At 25.3% G+C, this 20,406-nt stretch overlaps 1 protein-coding gene across 1 annotated transcript in view; it reads left to right on the top strand.

Annotated features, from left to right (window-relative positions):
• Positions 1-20,406, top strand: part of LOC141285219 (chloride channel protein 2-like) — a 125,350-nt gene that overhangs the window by 80,125 nt on the left and 24,819 nt on the right. Inside the window, exons 3-8 of the mRNA XM_073818259.1 lie at positions 3,244-3,318; positions 6,314-6,467; positions 10,539-10,667; positions 10,758-10,891; positions 11,032-11,109; positions 16,026-16,104. Coding sequence (XP_073674360.1) covers positions 3,244-3,318; positions 6,314-6,467; positions 10,539-10,667; positions 10,758-10,891; positions 11,032-11,109; positions 16,026-16,104 — 649 coding nt within the window. The remainder of the gene's footprint in view (positions 1-3,243; positions 3,319-6,313; positions 6,468-10,538; positions 10,668-10,757; positions 10,892-11,031; positions 11,110-16,025; positions 16,105-20,406) is intronic.

Genomic DNA, 20,406 nt, shown 5'->3' with positions numbered 1-20,406 from the left:
TGTGTGTATGTGTGCATGTGTGTGTGCGAGATTGTAAGTGTGAGAATGTGTGTGTGTGTGTGTATGTGTGAGTGCGCGAGTGTCTTCAGTGTGTGTGCATTAGATTGTGAGTGTGAGAATGTGCATGAGTGTGTGTGCATGAGATTGTGAGTGTGTGTGTATGCGTGTGTGTGTGCGAGAGATTATTAGTGTGAGAATGTGCATGCGTGTGTGTGTATGAGATTTTGTGTGTGTGTGTGTGTGTGTGTGTGCAAGTGTCTTCAGTGTGTGTGTGCATTAGATTGTGAGTGTAAGATTGTGAGTCTGTGAGTGTGTGCAAGTTCACAAGTGTGTGTTTCTAAGAGCATGTGTCCATGTGCAATGCCTGCGAGAGCATTTGCACATACATAGTGAGTCCACGAGCGTGCAAAGGCATGTGAGTGTGCATGTGTGTCCATGTGAGTGTGTGCATGCAAGAGTGAGCATGCAAATGCGTGAGTGTGTGTGTGTGTGTGTGTGTGTGTGTGTGTGTGTGTGTGCAGATTGTGAGTGTTAGAGTGTGCGAGAGAGTGCAAGTGCATGTGTTTGTAAGAGTGTGTGCATGCGTGAGATTGTGAATATGCACATTTGAGTGTGTTTCTAAAATTGTGTTTGTGAGTGTGTGCAGGAGTGTGGAGAAGCTTGTGCGTGCATGAGATTGTCAGTGTGCAAGTGTTTGTTTGAGTGTGTGCGAGTGTATGCGTGTACGCAAGCGTGCAAGAGCATGTAAGTGTTTGCGTGTGTGTGTGTCTGTGTGAGTGTGTGTTTAGGTATGTGTGTGTTTGTTTGTTTGTTTGTTTGTGTGCGTAGCAATAGATTAATACTGCTTAAATTATACAGGAGACAATATAAGTGTTTTTCATCCTTCTGTACTTTCTGTAGATCTGCAAATAGATTTTGGCATGAGTTTGCATGTGTGTGCACATGTGTGTGTTTGTATGTGTGTGCTTGTTAATAACAAGCTGATCTGTTCTCTAATCTCTAAATGTGTCTCTTGCCAGCTCTCTTTTATTTTTTGGCACATTTTCTCTCCACAAACACACTTTTCCTTAGACTGTCTGTCTGTGGTTTGTTCTCAGGGTTTCCATATGCCCTGGAATCATCACCGCCGGACTTTTTTTCTGGTAAAAATACAATCTAAATGCATCCGTTTAGCAATAAATATTAACGTGTTGTTCATCAACTCATCGCTGCTAACATATGTGCTGAATACAAACTAAATACTCATCAGTAAAACTACGTTACCATTAATTTTATGAGGTGTGTGCTCATTTATTTTCTAACATTCTCAAAAAAATTTTTTTTTCATGTACAGGGTATTGCATGAACAATTTTGAGGAGTTTTTATTTTTTTATTTTTTTATTTTTTTTACTTTTTTTTTAAATCTAAGATTAAAACTTGTATACTCAGTTGATTGATTTCATTGATAATTGCAAACATTTTTTGTATTACAAGTTTTCTAAAATGTTAGGTTTTAATATGCAAAAGAGGCATTATTTAATAAAATATGCATTAATTTGCATGCATTTCTAGTACAAAAATCTAAACACTGGATGAAGTCAGTTTCAAAATTCTTGTTAAATTTTTTTAACATATAAGAGAGTCAAAATGTTTTTACAGAGGAATTTGGGGTATCTTATTTTGTCACTCCATAAATCAGATTTTTTTTGTATAAAATCAAGCAAATTATATATGATTATAAATTCCTCTGTAAAAACCTTCAGGATATAGACAAGAATAAAAATGTAAAGTTTGGTGTGTGTAAGTACCACCAAAGTGGAGATTTATGGCGCAGTGTAGAAGAAAAAACTAATTTTGAGAAAACGGCCTTTAAAAATATGGATTGTAATTTAAAATCTATTAAGACAAATTGATAAAGTGCTATAAAAGAAACATTTAACAGTGTCTTTTGGGTGTTTTCTGTCCCCTAGTCCGTAAAAACACTTTATGAAAAAGCAAAAAGCTAAATCTCAAATTTGACAGGTGCACTGTAAAAAAAAATAAAAAAAAATAAACATTGTTTCAACTTAAAGTGTTTGTGCTGCCTTAAAATTTTAAGTTTACTTAACTCAAATATCCAAGTTATGTAGTACAACTTAACATTTCACGTTGACTAAACTTAAAATTTTAAGTCAGCACGAACACTTACTTTTTTGAGTTAAAACTACTTTTTTCTTTTAAAATGTTAAGTTCACTCAACTCAAATATCCAAGTTGTTACATAGTACAACTTAACATTTCACGTTGACTAAACTTAAAATTTTAAGGCAGCACAAACACTTACTTTTTTGAGTTAAAACTACTTTTTTCTTTTAAAATGTTAAGTTCACTCAACTCAAATATCCAAGTTATGTAGTACAACTTAACATTTCACGTTGACTAAACTTAAAATTTTAAGTCAGCACGAACACTTTAAGTTAAAACAATTTTTTTTCTTATAAAATGTTAAGTTCACTCAACTCAAATATCTAAGTTATGTAGTACAACTTAACATATCACGTTGACTAAACTTAAAATTTTAAGGCAGCACAAACACTTACTTTTTAAAGTTGAAACTACTTTTTTTCTTTTACAGTGTGCATGAAAAAATGTTTTTGCCTGCAGTGTCTCCCCTTAAGGAAAATTTCCACACACTAATGTTAATGCTTAAGTTGCACCTGTACATATATATTTGCATATATTTGTAATTATTTCTCCTCTTTTGTAAATTACTTTGGAAAATAGTAAATATCACATCCCAAAGGTTTCTATAAGAAACACACATTCGGCTCTTGGCTGCTCATAAATGAGTCCAGAACGGCAAACAGAAGGTAATTTTAGTTCTTTGAACAGAAAGCGAGGGGTTAAATGAAGAAGAGAGAGAGAGAGAGAGAGAGAGAGAGAGAGAGAAATGCAAGCAAATGACTTTGTTTTGATGGAGTGGTGTTATAAAACAGAAGCCAGCAGTGACACACACACACACACACACACACACACACACACACACACACTCTCTCTCTCTTACATAAACGCTTCACCCTCATTACATCTGCATAAACAAGACATTTACAAGTTCCGCTTCTTACACGGGTGTGTGTGCGTGTGTGCGTGTGTGTGCATCTCATTCTAACATGCTTTTATGTCTATTTTTTTTGTCTAAAGTTGGCTGCGTTTCAAAAGCGAAATTATAGACGTCTGGAAACATTGCTTTAGAAGTGATTTTAAGAGCATTATGTGTGTTTGAAGACACGTTCGCACTGTCACTCCTACGCCACCCGTCTCGAACATGCTCAGATTCGCTGCTTCTCACTCCATCATTTGGTGAGTCATCATGGGCTCTTATTGAGGTTGCCGTGGATACTAACAGCATCCGTGTGTTTGCGTTATGGATGCAGAGGGTGACAGAGATGCTTTTCCAGACCTGTTGTTTATGAGAAGAATAAAGAATTAATGTTTTAAAAATGACTGCAGAAGTGGCGTTATTGAGTTTAATGGCCTGCACTCAAGAACATAAAAATGCACACACTCAGCTAAAGTGAATGTCAATCCAAACCTACAGAGATTGATTGATTGACTGTTGAGCAGCAGTTATTATCACTAAAATGTTACTTGAGATAAACTAAACTACATGAAAATTTAAGAAGTTTAGGATTTTTATGTTTTAAGGTAGTACTAAAATAACTAAAACGGAATAAATGAAAATTTAAAGACTATATAGACAAAAAAATAACAAACAGAAAACAATTGCTTAATTACTTAAGCTTTAAGTAAATTGAAAATAAATTTTAACTTAAAATTAAATATATATAAAAAACAATACTATAGATTTACAAAATTACAAAAACACACAACAAAATCACTAAAGCTTTAAGTAACAACTTTGGAACATTTCAAAAGTTTCAAAGCTATGAACCACAAAAAGTTAAAAAAAAAAGTCAAATTAATTAGAATTGTACATACATAGTTTTTAAACAAATTCTCGATAACTTTGAAGCTTAGAATTGTTCAAAGTCCTTTTTAAATTAGAAATGTTTAGTTTTTTTCAAACTTCGAAATTTTAGAAAAATAAAAATATTTTAGACTCCTTTTTAGAAACTGAAATGTTCATAGTTTTTTAGAAATGTTTTGAAACTTATAAATGTTCAAAGAAAACAATTATTTCATTACTAAAGTTTTTAGTAAATTGAAAATAAATGTTAACTTAAAATTAAACAAAAATAAAAAAAAACATTAAATACTACATAGACATACATTTTTTTTTTTTTTTTTTTTTTTTTACAAAAACACACAACAGAATCACTAAAGCTTTAAGTAACAACTTTGGAACATTTCTAAGTTTCAAAGCTATGAACCAAAACAAGTTCGGAAAAAAAATTCTAATTAACTTAGAATTGTTAAAATTTTGAAACTTAGAAATATACATAGTTTTTAAACAAACAAATTCTTAATAACTTTGAAGCTTAGAAATGTTTAGTTTTTTCAAACTTAGAAATTTTAGAAAAATAGAAATGGTTTAGACTCAGTTTTAGAAACAGAAATGTTCATAGTTTTGAAACAATGTTCAAAGTTTTTGAAATATTCATAGCTTTAAAACTTAAATGTTCAAAGTTTATTTGTTTTTGTGAAATGTTCAAAGTGTTTGTTTTTTAAAACTTAGAAATGTTTGTTTTAACACTTATAATGTTCAGAGAAAACAATTACTTAATTACTAAAGCTTTAAGTAAATTGAAAATAAATGTTAACTTAAAAATTAAATATAAAAAAATAAAATGAACATTAAGTACTAGATAGACAAAAAAAAAACATTTTTTTACAAAAACACACAACAAAATAACTAAAGATTTTAAGTATCAACTTTGGAACATTTCTAAGTTTCAAAGCTATGAACCAAAAAAGTTTGAGAAAAAAAAATTCTAATTAAAACTTGTTCCACTTTTTTAAACTTAGAAATGTTCAAAGTTTTGAAACTTAGAAATATACATAGTTTTTAAACAAACAAACTCTTCATAACTTTGAAGCTTATAAATGTTCAAAGTCGTTATTTTAAATTAGAAATGTTTATTTTTTTCAAACTTAGAAATTTGTGAAAAATAGAAATGTGTTAGACTCGAATATTTATAGCTTTGAACATTTCTAAGTTTCAAAGCTATGAACCAAAACAAGTTTGAAAAAAAAAAAAAACATTTCTTATTAAAACTTAGAATTGTTAAAATGTTTTAAACTTAGAAATGTTCAAAGTTTTTTTGTTTTTGTGAAATGTTGAAAGTGTTTGTTTTTTGAAACTTATAAATGTTCAAAGAAAACAATTACTTAATTACTAAAGCTTTAAGTAAATTGAAAATAAATGTTAACTTAAAATTAAATATTAAAAAAACATTAAATACTACATAGACATAAAAAAACTAACAAAACAAAAACACAAATTTCTAAAGCTTGAAGTAAATTAAAGTTAAAAAAGAACATGTTAACTGAAATCAAATCAAATATAAAAGCTTCAACAAAATAAATGAAAAATATTGCCTTGCCATCTAGGTAAAATTAAAATAAGTTAAAATACTATAATAACTAAAAATAAATAAATGAAATATTATAAATACTATATAGACATTTAAAAAAATAGAAAAACAGTGAAAACAGAAAATTAAATAGATTTTTTTTCTAAAAGCTGTGATAGTATATCAATAATACTAAAATAAAACGGAGTACGTTCATATGCACAATTTTACACAGACTTTGCTTGCTAAATAGTCAATGTTAAAGTTAAACATGCTTCCAAAATACACTCTATTTACATTCTTAATGCATATTCCTGGTCTTCTTATGCACTTTATTGGTGCATGTTTATTTCTCAGTGTTCATAAAAGATATCGAGAATTATTCCATTAACAACCCTTCAGATGTTGGGCGTAAACACTTTTATAACTGCTATATTTTGTGCATAGTATGTCTGGCTGAAATACATAATGGAGAACCAGTGGATTACTCAAGTTACAGTGAAATATATTTAAGTCTAACACAAAATCTACCATATAAACTTACCCCTGACTTGCTTAAACAAGTCATGTAACAATGCATTAACACTGTGTGTGTGTTTGAGTGGTACAAGTCTTTGTTTCAATTTGTGTGTTTTAGAATTGAAAAGAGCATTGTGTGGAGTTTAGTTGTAAAAATAATGATGATGGAAGGCCTTCTGAGTAGGTTGTGTAGTCATTGCACTGCTGTGGGTATTTTAGTTGTTGTCTATGGAGTCTTCCAGGTGTGCACTGGTACTTTCTAAGTAGTGCAGTCTAATTTTGGGCACTGGTGAATTGTGGGTAATGTAGTGTCTCTCTGTGGAGTTTGTGCAGTGCACTGTCAGCGGTTCCTCATGTCGCGGGTCGGCGAGGACTGGATCTTCCTCATCTTGCTGGGACTCGTCATGGCTCTGGTCAGCTTTGTTATGGATTTCTGCATCGCCCTTCTCCTACAAGGTGAGTGTGTGTGTGTGTGTGTGTGTGTGTGTGTGTGTGTGTGTGTGTGTGTGTGTGTGTGTGTGTGTTAAATTTGAAGATGAACAACATGAAATGAGGATTAGTCTTTAAACAAATATTTAAATGAACAACCATAGTTAACTCAGTTTACCTTTAAATTATCTCCTGATGAACACTTCTAAGTTTGAAAATAACCTTGAACATTTCTAATAAAAAAAAAACTTTGAACATTTTAAAGTTTCAAAGCCATGAACCTAGTTTCAAAACTTTGATTCTAAAACATTTCTAAAATTTGAAAGTTAAAGTTTGAAAAAACTTAACATTTCCAATTAAAAAAAAACTTAACATTTCTAATTTCAAAAACTGAACATTTCTAAGCTTTAAAGTTATGAAGAATAAGTTTCAAAAACTTTGAGCATTTCTAGGTTTGAAAAAAAAAGCCATGAACATAGTTTCAAAACTATATTCTAAAACATTTCTAAATTTCTAAAATTTGAAAGTTAAAGTTTGAAAAAACTTAACATTTCTAATTTAAAAAAACTGAACATTTCTAAGCTTTAAAGTTATGAAGAATAAGTTTCAAAAACTTTGAACATTTCTAGGTTTGAAAAAAAAGCCATGAACATAGTTTCAAAACTATATTCTAAAACATTTCTAAATTTCTAAAATTTGAAAGTTAAAGTTTGAAAAAACTTAACATTTCTAATTTAAAAAAACTGAACATTTCTAAGCTTTAAAGTTATGAAGAATAAGTTTCAAAAACTGAACATTTCTAAGTTTCAAAAACTTTGAACATTTCTAGGTTTGAAAAAAAAAAAGCCATGAACATAGTTTCAAAACTATATTCTAAAACATTTCTAAATTTCTAAAATTTGAAAGTTAAAGTTTGAAAAAACTGAACATTTCTAATTTAAAAAAACTGAACATTTCTAGGTTTGAAAACAAAGCCAACTTTTCTAAGTTTCAAAAACTGAACATTTCTAGGTTTGAAAACAAAGCCAACTTTTCTAAGTTTCTAAAACTTTGATTCTAAAACATTTCTAAAATTCTAAAATTTCTAATTTTAAAAAAACCACACTGATTGCTCTGGTCCGAACCAGTTGAAACAAACCAAAATGCAGTCATGTGACAACATCCATATCATTTGTTGGTACCCTTTTTTGGTCCGCTTTTGGTGCGCACTCGAGTGCGATTCAACCAAACTAAATAAGGCAGGTGTGAAAGCACCCTTATAAAAAACAAAAAACAAAATGTTTGGTTTTTCAAACATAGAAACGTTTTTTTCAAACTTAGAAATGTTCAAGATTTTCAAACTTAGAAATGTTCAGTTTTTGAAACTTAATCTTCATAATTTTTAAGCTTAGAAATGTTTAAAGTTTTTTGTTTTTGTGAAATGTTCAAAGTGTTTGTTTTTTTGAAACTTAGAAATGTTAAAAGGTATAAATTATACAACTTTTTTTTCAAACTTAAAAATGTTTATAGTTTTGTTCAGTTTTGGAAATAGAAACGTTTTTGAAACTTTGAATCTTAGAAATATTCAGTTTTTTTATTAGAATTTTTTTTTCAAACTTAGAAATTTTAGAAAATAAGAAATGTTTTAGAATGTTCATAGTTTTGAAACAGGGTTCAAAGTTTTTGAAATATTCGCAGCTTTGAAATTTAGAAATGTTCAAAGTTTTTTTGTTTTTGTGAAATGTTCATTTTGTTTTTTTGAAACTTAGAAATGTTCAAAGTATATACTATAAAACTTTGCAAACCTAAAAATTTTCATAGTTTTGAATAGTTTTTAACATTTTTACACTTAGAAATGTTCGGTTTCAAAACTATGAATGTTTCTATGTTTCAAAAACTGAACATTTTTTAAGTTTCAAAACTATGACCATTTTTATAGTTTATACTTAAAAATGTTTATTATTTTGAAACAAATAATTGTTCAAAGTTTCAAAACAAACATTTCTAAGTTTCAAGAAACTAACATTTCTAAGTTAGACAACATTGAAATGTTGATAGTTTTGAAACAATGTTCAAAGTTTTTTAATATTCATAGCTTTGAAATTTAGAAATGTTCAAAGTTTTTTGTTTTTGTGAAATGTTCATTTCGTTTTTTGAAACTTAGAAATGTTCAAAGTATAAACTATAAAACTTTGCAAACCTAAAGATTTTCATAGTTTTGAATAGTTTTTACAATTTTTACACTTAGAAATGTTCAGTTTCAAAACAATGAATGTTTAAATGTTTCAAAAACTGAACATTTTTTAAGTTTCAAAACTATTACCATTTTTAAGTGTGAAAATTTTTATAGTTTATACTTAGAAATGTTATTGTTTTGAAACTCATAATTGTTCAGTTTCAAAACAAACATTTCTAAGTTTCAAAAAACTAACATTTCTAAGTTAGACAACATTGAAATGTTCATAGTTTTGAAACAGCGTTCAAAGTTTTTGAAATATTTGCAGCTTTGAAACTTAGAAATGTTCAAAGTTTTTTGTTTTTGTGAAATGTTCATTTTGTTTTTTTGAAACTTAGAAATGTTCAAAGTATATACTATAAAACTTTGCAAACCTAAAAATTTTCATAGTTTTGAATAGTTTTTAACATTTTTACACTTAGAAATGTTCGGTTTCAAAACTATGAATGTTTCTGTTTCAAAAACTGAACATTTTTTAAGTTTCAAAACTATGACCATTTTTATAGTTTATACTTAAAAATGTTTATTATTTTGAAACAAATAATTGTTCAAAGTTTCAAAACAAACATTTCTAAGTTTCAAAAAACTAGCATTTCTAAGTTAGACAACATTGAAATGTTGATAGTTTTGAAACAATGTTCAAAGTTTTTTAATATTCATAGCTTTGAAATTTAGAAATGTTCAAAGTTTTTTGTTTTTGTGAAATGTTCATTTTATTTTTTGAAACTTAGAAATGTTCAAAGTATAAACTATAAAACTTTGCAAACCTAAAAATTTTCATAGTTTTTAATAGTTTTTAACATTTTTACACTTAGAAATGTTCAGTTTCAAAACTATGAATGTTTCAAAAACTGAACATTTTTTAAGTTTCAAAACTATGACCAATTTTATAGTTTATACTTAAAATGTTTATTATTTTGAAACAAATAATTGTTCAAAGTTTCAAAACAAACATTTCTAAATTTCAAAAAACTAACATTTCTAAGTTAGACAACATTGAAATGTTGATAGTTTTGAAACAATGTTCAAAGTTTTTTAATATTCATAGCTTTGAAATTTAGAAATGTTCAAAGTTTTTTGTTTTTGTGAAATGTTCATTTTATTTTTTGAAACTTAGAAATGTTCAAAGTATAAACTATAAAACTTTGCAAACCTAAAAATTTTCATAGTTTTGAATAGTTTTTAACATTTTTACACTTAGAAATGTTCAGTTTCAAAACTATGAATGTTTCAATGTTTCAAAAACTGAACATTTTTTAAGTTTCAAAACTATGACCATTTTTATAGTTTATACTTAAAAATGTTTATTATTTTGAAACAAATAATTGTTCAAAGTTTCAAAACAAACATTTCTAAATGTCAAAAAACTAACATTTCTAAGTTAGACAACATTGAAATGTTGATAGTTTTGAAACAATGTTCAAAGTTTTTTTAAATATTCATAGCTTCGAAATTTTGTAATGTTCAGTTTTTTGTTTTTGTGAAATGTTCAAAGTGTTTGTTTTTTGAAACAAATGTTTGTTTTTAAACTTATAAAAATGTTAAAAATGTATTAACTATAAAAAAAATTAAACATGCAAATGTTCATAGTTTTGAAACTTAGATTTGTTAAAAATTGTTAAACTTCGAAACAGTTCCAAAACTATGAACGTTTCTATGTTTCGAAAACTGAACATTTATGAGTTTCAAAACAATAAACATTTCTAAGTTTAAAAAGACTGAAACTGTCTAAATTCTAAATAAAACTATGAACAATTTAAATATGCTAACTTGTACTGTACTTTGACTAAAGTATGTTTTTGTTTAGAATCTTTATAAAATTTTCAAAAAATTGTAGTAGATGCACCCTGTAATTTTCACTTTGCGTATTGGTCTCTCTACAGCACAGAAATGGATGTACGGTGGTTTGGACAGTAACGTAATCCTGCAGTATTTAGCTTGGGTCACTTATCCTGTGGTTCTCATCAGTTTCTCTGCAGGCTTCACACACATAGTAGCACCTCAGGCCGCTGGTGAGACACACTTACATTCACACACTCATGAAAGATTTCTGCTCTTCTTCATAATTCAGCAGTGGTCTCCTGCATTTATCTCTCATTTAGGGTCTGGTATTCCTGAAATGAAGACTATTCTCAGAGGAGTGGTGCTGAAGGAATATCTCACATTAAAAACATTTGTGGCCAAAGTCGTTGGACTGACCTGCGCGCTGGGCAGTGGGTTGCCTCTGGGCAAAGAGGTGAACACACTCAGATTAAAACAATTAATAATATATTTTTAGTTTGAGATCTAATTTACTTGCTCTCCTTTCCTCCAGCAAAACTTCCCTGCTTTGTTTTGAATTTGTCACAAGCCTTGTGTGTGTTTTCTGTCCTGTAGGGTCCATTTGTGCACATTGCCAGTTTGTGCGCTGCTCTTCTCTGCAAGTTCATGTCATTCTTTGGTGGAATTTATGAGGTAATTAAAAACATTTCATACAGTAGCTTGCAATTTTAAGCAAACTACTCTAATAGTAAACTTAAAACAATTTAAATTAATTAAAAAAATAATTTGTATATTTCAAAAAAATGTGTTATTTGAACTTTTTGAATATTTACTGTAATTTTTTTTTCATTAAAAACATAGCAAAATGGCTATTTAAAAACAGAAAATTTGTAAGTTTGAAAAAACACTTCTGTATAAAAATAGAAAATTTTGGAGTTTGAAAAAAAAAATTAAATAAATAAAAAAGAACTAAGTTTGAACAACAATTTGAAATTTGAAAGGAAAGAAGAATTTCTATATTTGAAATGTAAATGTATATTTTGAAATATTTTACTGTAAGTTTTCATTAAAAACAACTTGCAAAATGTCTATTTGAAACAGAAAAATTGTAAGTTTGAAAAGCTGAGAACATGCCAAAAAAAACCTTAAATGTCTATATTTGAAACCATAGAACAAATCTGTATAAAACGATAGAAAATTTCTAAGTTAAAAAAAAACTTAAAACATTTGTAAAAAAAAAAAAAAAAGAACTTCTAAGTTTGAAAAACATTTTTAAATAAAAAAAAAATAATAATAATTTCTATATTTGAAAAAACTTGTAGATAATGCAGTTTTCACTAGAGGTTACAATGTTATTTGTACTTTTTGAATATTTACTGTGAATTTTAATTTAAAAAACTTTGCAAAATGTCTATTAAAAAAAAAAATTGTAAGTTTGAAAAACTGAGAACATGCCTAAATAAAAAAAACAACAAAACCCTAAATGTCTATATTTGAAAACACTTAGAAAAAAATTATATAAAACAATAGAACATTTCTGAGTAAAAAAAAAAAACATTAAAAATTTGAAAAACATTTTTAAATTTGAAAAAAAGAAGAGTTTTTACTGCAGAGGTTACATTGTTACTTGTACTTTTTGAATATTTACTGTAAAGTTTAATAAAAAAAAAACTTGCAAAATGGCTATTTAAAAACAAAATTTGTAAGTTTGAAAAAACACTTCTATATAAAAATAGAAAATTTTGGAGTTTGAAAAAAAAAATTAAATAAAAAAAAAAGAACTAAGTTTGAACAACAATTTTAAATTTGAAAGGAAAGAAGAATTTCTATATTTGAAATGTAAATGTATATTTTGAAATATTTTACTGTAAGTTTTAATTAAAAACAACTTGCAAAATGTCTATTTAAAACAGAAAAATTGTAAGTTTGAAAAGCTGAGAACATGCCAAAAAAAGCAACCTTAAATGTCTATATTTGAAACCACTTAGAAAAAATCTGTATAAAATGATAGAAAATTTCTAAGTTAAAAAACACTTAAAACATTTGTAAATAAAAAAAAAACTAAGTTTGAAAAACATTTTTAAATTAAAAAATAATAATAATTTCTATATTTGAAAAAACTTGTAATGTAGTTAATACAGTTTTTACTAGAGGTTACAATGTTATTTGTGCGTTTTGAATGTTTACTGTAAATTTGGTAACACTTTACAATAAGGTTCATTAGTTAAACATTAGTTAATGTATTAACTAACATGAACTAACCATGACCAATACATTAGTTACTGTATTTACTAATCTTCATTAACGTTAGTTAACGGAAATACAGTTGTTCATTGTTTGTTCATGTTAGTTCACACTGCATTAACTAATGTTAACAAGATTTTAATGATGTATTAGTAAATGTTGAAATTAACATTAACAAAGATTAATAAATGCTGTATAAGTGCAGTTCATTATTAGTTCATGTTAACTAATGTGGTTAACTAATGTTAACTAATGAACCTTATTGTAAAGTGTTACCGTAAATTTTAATTAAAAAAACTTTGCAAAATGTCTATTTAAAAACAAAAAAATTGTAAGTTTGAAAAACTGAGAACAGGCCTAAATAAAAACAACAAAACCCTAAATGTCTATATTTGAAAGCACTTAGAAAAAATGTATATAAAACAATAGAACATTTCTGAGTAAAAAAAAAAAAATTCTAAATAAAAAAGAATTTCTAAGTTTGAAAAACATTTTTAAATTAAAAAAAAACTATATTTGAAAAAAACTTGTAATGTACTGTAGTTAATACAGTTTTTACTAGATGTTACAATGTTATTTGTACTTTTGAATATTTACTGTAAATTTTAGTTTAAACAACTTGCAAAATGTCTATTTGAAACAGAAAAATTGTAAGTTTGAAAAGCTGAGAACATGCCAAAAAAAAACCTTAAATGTCTATATTTGAAACCACTTAGAACAAATCTGTATAAAACTATAGAAAATTTCTAAGTTAAAAAAAAACTTAAAACATTTGTAAATAAAAAAAAGAACTTCTAAGTTTGAAAAACATTCTTAAATAAAAAAATAATAATAATAATTTCTATATTTGAAAAAACTTGTAATGTAGTTAATACAGTTTTTACTAGAGGTTACAATGTTATTTGTGCTTTTTGAATGTTACTGTAAATTTTAATTAAAAAAACTTTGCAAAATGTCTATTTAAAAACAAAAAAATTGTACGTTTGAAAAACTGAGAACAGGCCTAAATAAAAAACAACAAAACCCTAAATGTCTATATTTGAAAGCACTTAGAAAAAATGTATATAAAACAATAGAACATTTCTGAGTTAAAAAAAATTCTAAATAAAAAAGAATTTCTAAGTTTGAAAAACATTTTTAAATAAAAAAAAAACTATATTTGAAAAAAAACTTGTAATGTACTGTAGTTAATACAGTTTTCACTAGATGTTACAATGTTATTTGTACTTTTTGAATATTTACTGTAAATTTTAGTTTAAACAACTTGCAAAATGTCTATTTAAAACAGAAAAATTGTAAGTTTGAAAAGCTGAGAACATGCCAAAAAAAAACCTTAAATCTCTATATTTGAAACCACTTAGAAAAAATCTGTATAAAACTATAGAAAATTTCTAAGTTAAAAAACACTTAAAACATTTGTAAAAAAAAAAAAAAAAAAAAAGAACTTCTAAGTTTGAAAAACATTTTTAAATAAAAAAAAAATAATAATAATTTCTATATTTGAAAAAACTTGTAGATAATGCAGTTTTCACTAGAGGTTACAATGTTATTTGTACTTTTTGAATATTTACTGTAAATTTTAATTTAAAAAACTTTGAAAAATGTCTATTTAAAAACAAAAAATTTGTAAGTTTGCAAAACTGAGAACATGCCTAAATAAAAAACAACAAAACCCTAAATGTCTATATTTGAAAACACTTAGAAAAAAATATATAAAACAATAGAACATTTCTGAGTTAAAAAAAAAAACATTAAAAATTTCTAAATAAAAAAAGAACTTCTAAGTTTAAAAAACATTTTTAAATAAAATAATAATAATAATAATTTCTATATTTGAAAAAACTTGTAATGTAGTTAATGCAGTTTTCACTAGAGGTTACAATGTTATTTGTACTTTTTGAATATTTACTGTGAATTTTAATTTAAAAAACTTTGCAAAATGTCTATTAAAAAAAAAAATTGTAAGTTTGAAAAACTGAGAACATGCCTAAATAAAAAAAACAACAAAACCCTAAATGTCTATATTTGAAAACACTTAGAAAAAATTTATATAAAACAATAGAACATTTCTGAGTAAAAAAAAAACATTAAAAATTTGAAAAACATTTTTAAATTTGAAAAAAAAAAAAAGTTTTTACTGGAGAGGTTACATTGTTACTTGTACTTTTTGAATATTTACTGTAAAGTTTGATAAAAAAAAAAACTTGCAAAAGGTCTATTTAAAAACAGAACATTTGTAAGTTTAAAAAACAGAGAACATCCCTAAATAAATAAAAAATGTTTTCAAAATTTTGAAACTTAGAAATGTTCAAAGTTTTTGTTAAATTGTAACTTGGAAATATTCATAGTTATTCATGTAAATTGGTTCATAGTTTTTTGAAACTTGGAAACATTCAATATTCATGTTAATTGTAAACCCAATATTTTTTTATATATATTTATAAGTTTTTCAAAACATTCTAAGTTTGAAAAAAAAACTTTTATAGTTTATACTTACATTTACGCATATATTTATGTTTATATTTATGCTCATATATTTATATTTATGCTTATATTTATGCATTTCAAACAATAAACATTTTTCTAATTAAAAAAAAACTTTGAACATTTCTAAGTTTCAAATCTGAATATTTTTAAGTTTCAAAAACCTAAAACATTTCTCATTTTCAAAAATTTCTAAGTAAGAAAAACTTTGAACATTTCCAAGTTTGAAATTTTTTAAATTAAAAAAAAAAATTGAAATGTTCAAAGTTTTTGAAACTTTGAAATAGTCATAGATTTAAACAAATTCTTCATAACTTTGAAGCTTAGAAATGTTCAAAGTCCTTTTTTTTTTTTTCCAACTTAGAAATGTTTAAAGTTTTTTTTAAACAGAAAATGTTTTTTGGTTTTTGTGAAATGTTCAAGTATTTTTCTTCCTGGGAATAGTTTTACCTGAGTGTAAGTGTGTGTGTGTTATCAAAATCAACCTAAAATGTATGTATTTTTGCATTTTTCTTGATGAAGTTTTCCTTTTGTGAGGATAAAACTTACAACGATATCCATCTCTGAATAGTTTACCAAACACAGGTGTGTGTCTATGTTTGTGTGTGTATCTCTTTGTAGATAGTGTGTGTGTGTGTGTGTGTGTGTGTGTGTGTGTGTGTGTGTGTGTGTGTGTGTGTGTGTGTGTGTGTGTGTGTGTGTGCAATTAGACTTTTTATTGTGCTTGATTGTGTTGGTGTATTGAACAGTCCTGGATTGTGCTGCTGTTTTTGTACTTCAGCTTTTTGGGGTTTTTTTGTGTTTGTGTGTGTGTTTGTTGAACAACGGGTCAAGTAGTCTGCTTTTGCAAAATGCTTTTCTGTTGTGTGTGTGTTAAACAGAATGAGTCCAGAAACACTGAGATGCTTGCAGCTGCCTGCGCTGTTGGAGTCGGATGCTGCTTTGCTGCTCCTATTGGAGGTCAGAACCATTTGTCCATTTAGGATCAAGTTTGCATCTGTTGATTTGCATCTGTTGATCTGAAGTTTTAACTTCACACAAATGAAGACAAATTAACTGACATAAAATTGCACATGTATTGTTGCTATGTAGTTAATGGAGCTTTAAGTAGGGGATACAATGCTCTTTGTACATTTTGATTAAGTTTAAATTAAAAAAAAAACTTGCAAAATGGCTCTTTGATAAAAAAAAAAAACATTTCTAAAAAAAACTTTTTTAAATATAGAAATGTTCCAAGTTTGAAAAACGTATACATTTTTCAAATTTAGAATTGTTCTGTTCTAAAACGTGTTGTAATGTAGTTAATGCTAACGTTTTGAGTAGGGTTTACAGTATTATTTGTAATTTTTAAATATTTGCTATAAATATAAAAAAAAAAACGTACAAAATTTCTAAAAAAAAAAAAAGAGATCTTCTAAGTTTGAAAAACAAAAGAATTTCTATATTTGTAAAAAAAAAAAAAAAACTAGTTAATGCCGTTTTCACTATAGAGGTTACAATGTTATTTGTACTTTTTTTTTTTACTGTGAAATTTGAAAAAGGAAAACCTTAAAAACTGAAAATTTGTTTAAAAAACTGAGAACATGCCTAAAAGAAAAACTTAAATGTCTATTTGAAAACACTCAGAAAATCTATATTTTAAAAAATAGAAAACACTTAGAAAATCTATATTTAAAAAATTGAAAATGTCTGAGTTAAAAAAAATCTTATAATATTTCTAAATAAAAAAGCTATTTTAATTAAAAAAAAAGAAGGAATTTCTATATTTGAAATAAAACTTGTAATGTAGTTAATGCAATTTTCACTAGAGGTTACAATGTTATTTGTACTTTTTGAGTATTTACTGTAAATTTGAACAAAAAAAAAAACTCTTGGAAAATGTCTATTTAAAAACAGAAAATTTGTAAGTTTAAAAAACTGAGAACATGTCTAAAAGAAAGTTTGTATCTGTTGATCTGAAGTTTTAACTTCACACAAATGAAGACAAATTAACTGACATAAAATTACACATGTATTGTTGCTATGTAGTTAATGGAGCTTTAAGTAGGGGATACAATGCTCTTTGTACATTTTGATTAAGTTTAAATTTAAAAAAAAACTTGCAAAATGGCTCTTTGATAAAAAAAAAAAAAAAAAACATTTCTAAAAAAAAACTGTTTTTTTAAATATAGAAATGTTCCAAGTTTGAAAAACTTATACATTTTTCAAATTTAGAATTGTTCTGTTCTAAAACTTGTTGTAATGTAGTTAATGCTAACGTTTTGAGTAGGGTTTACAGTATTATTTGTAATTTTTAAATATTTGCTATAAATATAAAAAAAAAACGTACAAAATTTCTAAAAAAAAAAAAAAAAAAAGAGATCTTCTAAGTTTGAAAAACAAAAGAATTTCTATATTTGTAAAAAAAAAAAAAAAATCTAGTTAATGCCGTTTTCACTATAGAGGTTACAATGTTATTTGTACTTTTTTTTTTTTTTTTTTACTGTGAAATTTGAAAAAGGAAAACCTTAAAAACTGAAAATTTGTTTAAAAAACTGAGAACATGCCTAAAAGAAAAACTTAAATGTCTATTTGAAAACACTCAGAAAATCTATATTTTAAAAAATAGAAAACACTTAGAAAATCTATATTTAAAAAATTGAAAATGTCTGAGTTAAAAAAAATCTTATAATATTTCTAAATAAAAAAGCTATCTTAATTTAAAAAAAGGAATTTCTATATTTGAAATAAAACTTGTAATGTAGTTAATGCAATTTTCACTAGAGGTTACAATGTTATTTGTACTTTTTGAGTATTTACTGTAAATTTGAACAAAAAAAAAAAACTCTTGGAAAATGTCTATTTAAAAACAGAAAATTTGTAAGTTTAAAAAACTGAGAACATGCCTAAAAGAAAGTTTGCATCTGTTGATTTGTATCTGTTGATCTGAAGTTTTAACTTCACACAAATGAAGACAAATTAACTGACATAAAATTGCACATGTATTGTTGCTATGTAGTTAATGGAGCTTTAAGTAGGGGATACAATGCTCTTTGTACATTTTGATTAAGTTTAAATTTTAAAAAAACTTGCAAAATGGCTCTTTGATTTAAAAAAAAAAAAAAACATTTCTAAAAAAAAAAACTGTTTTTTTAAATATAGAAATGTTCCAAGTTTGAAAAACGTATACATTTTTCAAATTTAGAATTGTTCTGTTCTAAAACGTGTTGTAATGTAGTTAATGCTAACGTTTTGAGTAGGGTTTACAGTATTATTTGTAATTTTTAAATATTTGCTATAAATATAAAAAAAAAAAACGTACAAAATTTCTAAAAAAAAAAAAAAAAAAAAAAAAAAGAGATCTAAGTTTGAAAAACAAAAGAATTTCTATATTTGTAAAAAAAAAAAAAAAAAAAAAAAAAACTAGTTAATGCCGTTTTCACTATAGAGGTTACAATGTTATTTGTACTTTTTTTTTTTTTTTTTGTTTACTGTGAAATTTGAAAAAGGAAAACCTTAAAAACTGAAAATTTGTTTAAAAAACTGAGAACATGCCTAAAAGAAAAACTTAAATGTCTATTTGAAAACACTCAGAAAATCTATATTTTAAAAAATAAAAAACACTTAGATAATCTATATTTAAAAAATTGAAAATGTCTGAGTTAAAAAAAAAATCTTATAATATTTCTAAATGAAAAAGCTATTTTAATAATAAAAAAAAAAAGGAATTTCTATATTTGAAATAAAACTTGTAATGTAGTTAATGCAATTTTCACTAGAGGTTACAATGTTATTTGTACTTTTTGAGTATTTACTGTAAATTTGAACAAACAAAAAAACTCTTGGAAAATGTCTATTTAAAAACAGAAAATTTGTAAGTTTAAAAAACTGAGAACATGCCTAAAAGAAAAACTTAAATGTTTATTTGAAAACACTTAGAAAATCTATATTTAAAAAAAGAAAACAGAAAATCTATATAAAAAAATAAAAAAAGTTTTTAAAAAAAACTTAGAACATTGCTAAATAAAAAAAATAACTTTTAAGTTTGAAAAACAATTTTAATTTTGAAAATAAAAAGATTTTCAATATTTGAAAGAAAAAAACACTAGAGGTTACAATGTTATTTGTACTTTTTGAATATTTACTGTAAATTTGAACAAAAAAAAAACTCTTGGAAAATGTCTATTTAAAAACAGAAAATTTGTAAGTTTAAAAAACTGAGAACATGCCTAAAAGAAAAAATTAAATGTTTATTTGAAAACACTTAGAAAATCTATATTTAAAAAAAGAAAACAGAAAATCTATATAAAAAAAAGAGTAAAAAAAAAACTTAGAACATTGCTAAATAAAAAAAAAACTTCTAAGTTTGAAAAACAATTTTAATTTTGAAAAAAAAAAAAAGATTTTCAATATTTGAAAGAAAAAACACTAGAGATTACAATGTTATTTGTACTTTTTGAGTATTTACTGTAAATTTGAACAAAAAAAAAACACTTGAAAAATGTCTATTTAAAAAAAGAAAATTAGTAATTTTAAAAAACTGAGAATATGTCTACATTTGAAAAAAAATTAATGACTATTTGAAAACACTTATATTTAAAAAATAGAAAACATAGAAAATCTATATTAAAAATTTTAAAAAGAGTTTTTAAAAAAAACTTAAAACATTTCTAAATAAAAAAAGAACTTTTGAAAAACTATTTTAATTAAAAAAAAATTTTCAATATTTAAAAAAAAACAACACTAGAGGTTACAATGTTATTTGTACTTTTTGAGTATTTCATGTAAATTCGAACCAAAAAACCTTGAAAAATTTCTATTTAAAAACAGAAAATTTAAGTTTGAAAAACTAAGAATATGTCTACATTTGAAAAACAAAATTTAATGACTATTTGAAAACACTTAGAAAATCTATATTTAAAAAATAGAAAACAGAGAAAATCTATATTAAAAATTAAAAAAAGAGTTTTTTTTTTTTAAAAACTTAAAACATTTCTAAATAAAAAAAGAACTTTTGAAAAACAATTGTAATTGAAAAAAAGATTTTCAATATTAAAAAAAAAACAACACTTGAGGTTACAATGTTATTTGTACTTTGAGTATTTCATGTAAATTCGAACCAAAAAAAAACCTTAAAAAATGTCTATTTAAAAACGGAAAATTTAAGTTTGAAAAACTGAGAACATGTCTACATTTGGGGGAAAAAAAGTCTATTTGAAAACACTTAAAAAATCTATATTAAAAAATAGAAGACACTTTAGAAAATCTATAATAAAAAAATAG

The sequence above is a fragment of the Garra rufa genome, chromosome 14 (genome assembly GCF_049309525.1).
Source record: "Garra rufa chromosome 14, GarRuf1.0, whole genome shotgun sequence".
NCBI classification, from domain to species: domain Eukaryota; kingdom Metazoa; phylum Chordata; class Actinopteri; order Cypriniformes; family Cyprinidae; genus Garra; species Garra rufa.
This window is presented reverse-complemented; position numbering and strand designations above follow the sequence as displayed.